The 10,762-nt window shown below is 41.2% G+C and overlaps 1 protein-coding gene across 24 annotated transcripts in view; it reads right to left on the bottom strand.

The window, feature by feature from the left end:
- The window catches only part of BCL2L13 (BCL2 like 13), an 84,740-nt gene that overhangs the window by 4,021 nt on the left and 69,957 nt on the right, over positions 1 to 10,762 (bottom strand). The window contains exon 5 of one of the 24 annotated variants that reach the window (XM_072799664.1): positions 28 to 223. The exons of 22 other annotated variants lie outside the window; for them this stretch is intronic. In XM_072799664.1, the coding sequence (XP_072655765.1) occupies positions 117 to 223 (107 nt within the window). In that variant the 3' untranslated portion in view covers positions 28 to 116. Of the gene's footprint in view, positions 1 to 27; positions 224 to 10,762 lie in introns of those variants that run through there. One more of the 24 variants, XM_072799666.1, reaches the window with a different exon arrangement.

Below are 10,762 nucleotides of genomic sequence, written 5' to 3'. Positions count from 1 at the left end.
AGTCAATACAAAGAATGGAAACTACATTTAAAACAAATATAAATCTGAGGGTGCCTGGGTGGCTCAGTCAGTTGAGCATCTGACTCTTGGTTTCAGCTCAGGTAGTCATCTCCGGGCTATGGGATCCAGCCCTGTGTCAGGCTCCAAGCTCGGCACATAATCTGCTTGAGGTTCTCTCTCTCCCTCTCCCTCTGCCTCTCCTGCTTGCACACTCTCTCTTTCTCTAAAATAAATAAATAAATAAATAAATAAATAAATAAATAAATAAATAAATAAATAAATAAATATTTTAAAAAATAACTAAAGTAAAATAAATATAAATCTGGAAAAAAAGAATTCTCTCCTAGGGCAGCCCGGGTGGCTCAGCGGTTACCACCGCTTTCGGCCCAGGGTGTGATCCTGGAGACCCGGGATCGAGTCCCACATCGGGCTCCCTGCATGGAGCCTGCTTCTCCCTCTGCCTGTGTCTCTGCCTCTCTCTCTGTGTGTCTCTCATGAATAAATAAATAGAATCTTAAAAAAAAAAAATTCTCTCCTAAACTGAAGTGCTAGGACTAAATACATTGTTTAAGCCTACCTAGTTTCTGGATTGAATGCATTTACTTGTAGATCACTGCAGAGGAAGAATTTTTAACAATCCATTCCTCTAACCAGTTTCCTTGAAACTAAAAAACCAAAATTTGATTTCCATATTTAACTCAATGTATTTATATTTGATGCAATAATTAATGCAAAGCAGCAGGGAAAACAGAGGCTCTCAAGGAATTTATCACTTGTAGGGCAATGCTATCCCACAGTCCAAGTACTAGTAAGGGTTCAGATGGGGAGACGTGGACTTCTTTCAGTGAAGGTTGTAGCAGGCAAGCAGATGACAGAACTACTTGGAGAAACCAGCGTTTATACTAGGTTTCTGAAGGATGGGTCAGATTCCATGGGGAAAGCCATGCAGGAGACACAGCACCAGCAAAAGCACAGAAATATAAGAGGGAAAGAGTAACTCAGTTTAAGCAGTGCGCAGTGTACATGAAGAATAGAAAGTTCAGTTGGGGAAAGGACTGATCCTGGAAAACCTGACAGAAAGCTAAGAAATATGGACTTTATTCAATAGGAAATGGTTAGTCCATGAAATCTTGCAGCTGCACAATGACAGTCACAGCTCCACTTTAAAATTACTGGAGGGACGCCTGAGTAGCTCAGTGGTTGAGCAGCTACCTTTGGCTCAAGTCATGATCCCTGGGGTCCTGGGATCCAGTCCCACATCAGGCTCCCTGCAAGCAGCCTGCTTCTCCCTCTGCCTATGTCTCTGCCTCTCTGTGTCTCTCATGAGTAAATAAATAAAATATTTAAAGAAATAAAAAATAAATAAAATAAAATTACTGGAGAGTAGTAGCCTGAGGGATGCCAGAAATGCAGGACTCTTCTTTCTTTACACCAAAGTAATAAAAATAAATAATGGCAGTCTTCATTTTCACATTTAGCAGTTTAGTTCAACAGGATCCAGCAGGTGTTTATTGCTTATTAGGTACCATGTCAGGCACCAGCGTTATAAGGAAGAATGAGAGGAGACTCAATTTTTGTTCTTAAAAACTCACTGTCTAGATGTGAAGACTGACATATGAATAGCTAATTAATTTCCATGTGATTCAGAAAGCCTTAAGACAGAATACACACAGGACAGTATGGGACCCCAGAGGTTACAGTGTGATCAGGAAGGCAGGAAGAGGAGTGGCGCCTGGCTGGCTGGGTCGGTAGAGCATGTGACACTTGATCCTGAAGTCATGAGTTCAAGCCCCATGCTGGGTGTGGAGCCTACTTTAGAAAAATAAAGTATTTTCAAAAGGTGGGGGTGAGGGGCAGAACCAATGGAGTGTAATGTTCACAGGGACCTACTGAAAGTTTTACAAAAAATCTGGATGACTTTCAGAAATGCCACAGAGAATCTGAATAGGATTCTGTAAAGCAAATTAATTCCTATTTTCTTTTGTAATTATAGCTGCTATTTGTATGAAGTAGAATAACTATTCTTCAATCAAGACCAAAAACTTTGGTTTTTATTTTTTTAAGATTTTTATTTTATTTATTTATTCATCACACACACACACACACACACACACACACACACACACACACAGAGGCAGAGACACAGGCAGAGGGAGAAGCAGGCTCCATGCAGGAGCCTGACGTGGGACTCGATCCCAGGTCTCCAGGATCACGCCCTGGGCTGCAGGCGGCGCTAAACTGCTGCGCCACCAGGGCTGCCCAAGACCAAAAACTTTCTGTACACATTAAGACTCTAATATAAATCAATAGTCCCTCTATCAATCCCACATACAAGGAAACCAGAAAAACAACTAAACAAATAACATGATCATAATGTCAACATTCTAACTGCCCCACATTCTACCTCAACCCTTCTTCAAGCTCCTAAAGAAGTCCCAGAGGTCATCAGGGATAGTCCATGAGTGAATATAACCAGGCAAAATAGTATAGTGATTAAAAATACAATATTTGTAGGAAAAGAAAAACTGGTTTAAATCCTAGCTCCAGAGTAAATCTGAATGCTTTGCTTAACTATACAAACCTCAATTTCTTCATAAATGGAAGATGACTGGCAAGATTGTTATATAAAATTTAGATAGTTTTTATAGTGCTTAGCATAGCACCTAGTACCTAATAAGCAATCAATAAATTATGCTGTGTTTTCATTATCACTGTTTTTGTTGCCATGGTTTTTTGGCTATTGTTTTTGGTGGTGTGGTGGTGGAACAAAGAGCTACTCTAAAATACCACCTAGACTAAAAATATTTTTTTTCCTCTGAAGATTTTATCTATCTATCCATGAGAGACATACACAGAGACAGAGAGAGAGAGGCAGAGACACAGAGAGAGGGAGAAGCAGGTTCCATGCAGGGAGCCCGATGTGGGTCTCTCATGAATTCAAAACAAAACAAAACAAAAAAGCTTGTTGCATCATATATCACAACGTCCCCCAATTCTGCTTTATGATAAAGTGCAAAGGTTTTAGAAAGTACATGATCTGGTCAATGCTTACCATCATATGACATAACCTTCAGCACTGGCTACTCTAGACTCTTGGTTCCTATCCTGCTAAACTTATTTCAGTTTTTCTGTTCCTTGAGTTCACCATTCTCTTCCTCACTTTCATGATATGCTGTGCCTGGATGCCTGGATGGCTCAGCGGTTGAGCATCTGCCTTTGGCTCAGGGTGTGATCCTGGATTCCCGGGTTTGAGTCCCACATCAGGCTCCTTGCGTGGAGCCTGCTTCTCCCTCTGCCTGTGTCTCTGACTGTGTGTGTCTCTCATGAATAAATAAATACAATCTTTAAAAATAAAAAATATATAAAAATTCTATTGTCTTTTTATTATTGAACTGTTAACATTTTTATCTTTTATTCTTAAACAAGACTACTACATATTTGGATATTAAAATAGATTGTTTAGGGGCAAGAATGCTTGTAAAAAGGGTTAGGCTAAAGGAAACAGGGGGTAAAGTACTAAAGTAACCAGTAGTCTATGCTAGCTAATAATCTTATTTTTAAATTTATTTTATTTTTAAAAATATTTTATTTATTTTGAGAAAGAGAGCGTGCACGTGCAAGAGCAAATGGGATGGGGAAGGGCAGAAGAAGAGGGAGAGAGAATATCTTAAGCAGACTCCATGCCCAGTGTGCACAACGTGGGGCTTGATCTCACAACCCTAAGATCATGACCTGATCTGAAATCAAGAATTGGATGCTAGGGGATCCCTGGATGGCTCAGCAGTTTGGCCCCTGCCTTCGGCCCAGGGCGTGATCCTGGAGTCCCGGGATGGAGTCTCACATTGGGCTCCCTGCATGGAATCTGCTTGTGTCTCTGCCTTTCTCTCTCTCTGTCTCTCATGAATAAATAAATAAAATCTTAAAAAAAAAAAAGGGGATCCCTGGGTGGCGCAGCGGTTTAGCGCCTGCCTTTGGCCCGGGGCACGATCCTGGAGACCCGGGATCGAATCCCACGTCAGGCTCCCGGTGCACGGAGCCTGCTTCTCCCTCTGCCTGTGTCTCTGCCCCTCTCTCTCTCTCTGTGTGACTATCATAAATAAATAAAAAATTAAAAAAAAAAAAAAAGAAAAGAAAAAAGAATCAGATGCTCAACTGACTGAGCCATCCAGGCGCCCCTTATTTATTTTTAAAATGATCTGCCATTAATACTATTCCTCATTGGATTCCTCTCCCAGGCTTCAACTTCCCCCAAGTGAGACCTTCACAGCTATAGTATTATGTGATTTCATCTCTTTTAAACTCTCTTATTTCATCAGTTACAATGATAATGTAAAACCACTCAACAGTTCTGGGACTTGATCAATAACGCATGATAACAGAATCCCTTCACAACCAAACACAGCACATAAAGACTGTATACCCATCAATAGTAGAAGTCATTAGTTACAGATAGCTAGAAGATAATGCTTGTCCTACTGAAAAATACGAACTACAAATACCACTTCTACACCATTTCTCTATCTTATCCCTTTGTAAGTTTTTATTTTAGCTACATCATCATCATCCTTTCCATTTAATAATGAAGTACTAAAAACATCTCAAAATATTTATTCTTTTTTTTGTTTTAATTTATGATAGTCACACAGAGAGAGAGAGGCAGACCAAAGACAGAGACACAGGCAGAGGGAGAAGCAGGCTCCATGCACCGGGAGCCCGACGTGGGATTCGATCCCGGGTCTCCAGGATCGCGCCCTGGGCCAAAGGCAGGCGCTAAACCGCTGCGCCACCCAGGGATCCCTCAAAATATTTATTCTTACTGTCTCTTAATATACCAAAATATATTTTTCCCTTCCTCTTAACATTTTCTGTTATTACTCTAATATAAGCAATCATTATCTTTTACCAAAACTAATACAAAACACTCGGGTCTCCTTGATGTCATAATCCAATTTGGAGACAAAAGTTTCACTAGTCAGCTAAGCCAAAAACCTGGGAGTCCTACTTGATTTCTTCTATTCCTCACAGCAGTTTGCTTTTTTTTTGTTGTTGTTGTTTTTTAAGATTTTATTTATTTATTCAGGACAGACACAGAGAGAGAGAGAGAGAGAGAGAGAGGCAGAGACACAGGCAGAGGGAGAAGCAGGCTCCATGCAGGGAGCCCAAGGCGGGATTCCATCCCGAATTTCCAAGATCAGTCCCCGGGCTGAAGGCGGTGCCAAACGGCTGAGCTACCCCGGCTGCCCATCAATTTGCTTCTTATTGCTGGGAACTGTGCTACTTGGATGCCAGTGATAAAACACAAATCCCTAATCCCCAAAGGGTTTAAAATATAGTTTAAAACCTAGTAAAGGAGGGGTGCCCAAGCTGGTGCGGTCAATGGAGCATGTGACTCTTCATTTTGGGGTTAAGTTCAAGCTCCACATTGGGCGTAGAGATTACTTAAAAATAGGATCTTTAGGGCAGCCCTGGTGGCGCAGCGGTTTAGCGCAGCCTGCAGCCCAGGGCGTAATCCTGGAGACCCGGGATCGAGTCCCACGTCAGGCTTCCTGCACGGAGCTTGCTTCTCCCTCTGCGTGTGTGTTTGCCTCTCTCTCTCTCTCTCTCTCTCTCTCTGTGTCTCTAAGAATAAATAAATAAATGAATCCGGGGATCCCTGGGTGGCGCAGCGGTTTGGCGCCTGCCTTTGGCCCAGGGCGCGATCCTGGAGACCCGGGATCGAGTCCCACGTCGGGCTCCCGGTGCTTGGAGCCTGCTTCTCCCTCTGCCTGTGTCTCTGCCTCTCTCTCTCTCTCTCTCTCTCTCTCTCTGTGTGACTATCATAAATAAATAAAAATTTATAAAAAAAAAAAAAAAAAAAAAAAAATAAATGAATCCTAAAAAAAAAAAAAGATCTTTAAAAAATAAATAAATAAATAAATAAATAAATAAATAAATAAATAAATAAATAATAAAACCTAGTGAAGGAGACAAATATGGAGTACTCTAGAAGCACGAAGAATAGAAACTTACTTGGGGACTCATGGAAAGCTTCTTAGAAGAGAGCAAAAGGATGCCTGGCTGGCTCATCAGTGGAGCATGCAACTCTTGATCTCAGGGCTGTGAGTTCAAGCCCCACGATGAGTGTAAAGATTACTTAAAAATAAAATTTAAAAAAAAAAAAAAAGAGGAGAGAACAAGAGAGCTGTATCTTAAAAAATAAGAACTAAAAGACTAAAGAGATGAGAAAGATGCTCCATGGAGCAGGAAAGCATAAACAAAAGCGTGACACCAAAAAATATCACAGTATATTCAGGCCTATACTAGCTCTTCAGTATTCCAAAGCATAAGATGAAGAGTTAAAAAAAAAAAAAAAAAAAAAAGATGAAGTTTGGGTGCCTGGCTGGCTCAGCTAAAAGAGCAGCTACTCTTGATCTTGGCATCATGAGTTTGAGCCCCATGGATGTAGAGATTACTAGAAAAAATTAAGTAAAATAAATTTCCTGTGAAGTTGTATTTACCTATCTCTTTGCCAGCACACAATTCCAATTAGTCATGCAAATCCTCTAACATTTCTTACAAAGAGACTTCTCTTTGCCACATAATTTATATACTCAAAGGTTTCTGTTTATTAAATCATCTCTTCAAGGAGCTCCATTTCCCCATTTGAAAACTAGAAAGAGGGCAGCCCGGGTGGCTCAGCGGTTTAGCGCCGCCTTCAGCCCAGGCCTGACTCTGGAGACCTGGGATGGAGTCCCACGTGGGGCTCCCTGCATGAACCCTGTTTCTGCCTCTGCTTCTGCCTCTGCCTCTCTGTGTGTCTCTCTCATGAATAAATAAATAAATTCTTAAAAAAATAAATAAAATTAAAAAATTCTTAAACTAGAAGGAAAGGCTCATATAAGGAATAATTTTACAAGGAGGGAAAAAAGATAGTAAAGTAGTAATAGTAATAGTATAAAGTAGCATGAGGTTCATAATTGTCCTTTATTGATTTGACTTTTAGTACATTTGTCTTATTTATCTGCTTTCTTAAAATCTCCAAATGAGAAACTAAATATGGCTCAGCAGCCTCAGTTCTCTACTCTCAAGCCCTGCAAAGTAGCTAAAAAAGAAGGGTAATGAGGCCTTGCTAAAGCTTAAATGTTAATGCATGGAAAACAAACTATCAATGTCTTTCTGAATGTAAAACAAGTATATGTTTCTACCTGATTAAAGGGGAATATTTTCCCCACACTCTTGCTGAGTTTGACAAAGATCTTGGTTTTACTGAAAAATGAATTCAACTTTCCCCCACCCTCAGTATGCCAACTCTTAGACAACATCACTAACTTAGAAGAGATGATCAGAACAGAATAGATGAAGCTAAGGTAGCAGCATCCAGCCATTAGAGAAAGGCTCAGTTTAATTTTTATAAACTAGAGTAAGTAGTGCTACATTTGAAATCTATTTCTAATTATCTGACTCCTGGAGAGCCTAGGTGGCTCAGTTGGTTAAGTGTCTGCCTTCAGTTCAGGTCATGATGCAGGGTCCTGGGATTGAGCCTCACTTCGGACTCCCTGCTTCTCCCTCTCCCTCTGCCCTTCTCCCTTGCTTGTGCTCACTTTGTCAAATGAATAAATAAAATATTTTTTTTAATAAATAAAATCTTAAAAAAATACCAAAAAACCCATCCGACTCCTTCAGTCACATGATATTTAGAATAATATATTATTTCTTCTTGGACACATTAAATGTTTTCCCAGGAAACCAAATATAAACTTTTTTTAAAAAGAGGTAAGGCCAATCTTTCCTTCCTTTTTTAAATTTCTTATTTAAATTCAATTTAATTAACATCTAGTATATTATTTATTTCACAGGTAGAATTTAGTGATTCATTAGATGCATATAATACCCAGTGCTGGGGATCCCCGGGTGGCTCAGCGGTTTAGCGCCTGCCTTCGACCCAGAGCATGATCCTGGAGTCTCAGGATGGAATCCCACATTGGGCTCCTTGTATGGAGCCTGTTTCTTCCTCTGCCTGTGTCTCTGCCTCTCTCTCTCTCTCTCTCTCTGTGTCTCTCATGAATTAAAAAAAAAACAAGGGGATCCCTGGGTGGCGCAGCGGTTTGGCGCCTGCCTTTGGCCCAGGGCGCGATCCTGGAGACCCGGGATAGAATCCCACGTCGGCTCCCGGTGCATGGAGCCTGCTTCTCCCTCTGTCTGTGTCTCTGCCTCATTCTCTCTCTCTCTCTGTGACTATCACAGATAAATAAAAATTAAAAAAAAACAAAACAAAACTTTACTACCCAGTGCTCATTACATCAAGTGCCCATCACCCAGTTACCCCATCCCCCACCCCATTCCCTCCAGCAACTTTTTTTTTTTTTAAATATTTAATTTATTTATTTGAGAGAGAGAGAGAATACAAGCGGGGGGGGGGGGGATCAGCAGAGGAAGAGGGAGCAGACTCTCTGCTGAGCAGGGAGCCTGACTCGGGGCTTGATCCCAGGAGCCTGAGATCATGACCTGAGCCGAAGGCAGAAGGGGTTTCACTCACTGAGCTACCCAGGCAATCCCTCAGTTTGTGTTCTATAGTTAAGAGTATCTTATGGTTTGTCTCCCTCTCTGTTTTTGTCTTATTTTTCCCTCTCTTCCCCTAAGTTCACCTGTTTTGTTTTTTTTTTTAAAGATTTTATTTATTTATTTATGCATGAGAGACACACACACACACACACACACACAGGCAGAGACATAGAGGGAGAAGCAGACTCCATGCAGGGAGCCCGATGTGGGACTTGATCCCGGAACTCCATGATCATGCCCTGGGCCGAAAGCAGACGCTTAACTGCTGAGCCACCCAGGTATCCCAAGTTCATCTGTTTTATTTCTTAAGTTTCATATATGAGTGAAATCATATATTTGTCTTTCTCTAATTTATTTTGCTTAGCAAAATACCCTCTAGTTCCATCCATGTCGTTGTAAATGGTAAGATTTCATTCTTTTTCAAGGCTGAGTAATACCCCATTGTGTGTGCGCACACCCACACATATGCCCCACATCTTCTTATCTATTCATCTGTCAATGGACATCTGGGCTCTTTCCATATTTTGGTCATTGTGGATATTGCTGCTATAAACATTGGGGTGCATGTGCTCCTTTGGATCACTGTTTGTATCCTTTGTATAAATATCTAGTAGGGGATTTATTGCTGGATCATCTTTCCTTTCTTTCTTTCTTTTTTTTTTAAGATTTTATTTATTAATTCATGAGAGACACAGAGACAGAGACACAGGCAGAGAGAGAAGCAGGCTCCATGCAGGGAGCCCGACATGGGACTTGATCCCGGGATTCCAGGATCATGCCCTGAGCCAAAGGCAGACACTCAACCGCTGAGCCACCCAGGCGTCCCTCATCTTTCCTTTCCACTCCTATAGGCATTAGTCCAAATTTGTGTTAATCACAAAATAGGTGCCCCACATAAGAGGCAAGGCTTACGCTTGGCAAGGTTGCTCACTGTTCCCTACCCTGTACTAAATCCCGAAGCCTTCTTTTTTCATTCATGTAGATAATGGTGCTAACATTTTGAGAAGCAGAAAACATTTCACAAATATAACCAAAGATGTAAGACTTTTCCCTTAAAAACCGTGCATTCATACAAAGCATACATACCATTTTAGGGGAAATTTTACATTCCCTGAAACTTATCCATGGTTCCCAGCTAGAGACTCCTCATCTGGCTCTATCTGGGTCTGGCTTAAATTCTAACCCCTCTGGACTGAACCCAGTCCCCCTCTCTTATTTTCCTCTAATTCACAGCTCTGAGTCCAAGCTACACAAAATACTATGATTATACATTTTGTACCATACTTCTCACTAATTTTTTCCCAACTATTAATCATTCTCCAACTAGATTATAAACACTTCAAGGGGGATCCCTGGGTGGCGCAGCGGTTTGGTGCCTGCCTTTGGCCCAGAGCGCGATCCTGGAGACCCGGGATCGAATCCCACGTCGGGCTCCCGGTGCATGGAGCCTGCTTCTCCCTCTGCCTGTGTCTCTGCCTCTCTCTCTCTCTCTCTCTCTCTCTCTGTGACTATCATAAATGAAATTTAAAAAAAATAAAAATAGGGATCCCTGGGTGGCGCAGCGGTTTGGCGCCTGCCTTTGGCCCAGGGCACGATCCTGGAGACCCGGGATCGAATCCCACGTCGGGCTCCCGGTGCATGGAGCCTGCTTCTCCCTCTGCCTGTGTCTCTGCCTCTCTCTCTCTCTCTCTGTGTGACTATCATAAATAAATAAAAATTAAAAAAAAAATAAAAAATAAAAATAAAAATAAAAAAAATAAAAATAAAAAATAAATAAACACTTCAAGGGAAGAAAACATGCTTTAAACTTCTTTGCTATCCCCCTTGTAATGCCTGAACAGTGATGCTCAGCAAGTGTTTGACTAACAAGAAAACGGGTCCCATCTTTGGATATAAAAGAAGCACTGAACATTGGCTCTTTTGATTTTCTCAGGCACTGACAGGTACAGTTCTTTATTCATTTCTAGATTTCTAAGCATGACTGTACCTCAGTGTTTGTTGTCCAAGGTCACATACTGCTGGTGCTGAAGAGAATTCAAACTCCCCCTTCTGATTCAAGTTACCATGTTCTAGCTACCCAGAATGCCCTCCTCCTCAATTTTGCCCTTCTGAATCCTTCTAATTACTTTTTTAAAAAAGATTTTATTTATTTATTCATGAGAGACACACAGAGAGAGAGAGGCAGAGACACAAGGCAGAGGGAGAAGCAGGTTCCATGCAG

Source organism: Canis lupus, chromosome 25, assembly GCF_048164855.1.
Source record: "Canis lupus baileyi chromosome 25, mCanLup2.hap1, whole genome shotgun sequence".
NCBI lineage: Eukaryota > Metazoa > Chordata > Mammalia > Carnivora > Canidae > Canis > Canis lupus.
The sequence above is the reverse complement of the archived record's forward strand: the minus strand, read 5'-3'. Positions and strand labels throughout refer to the sequence as shown.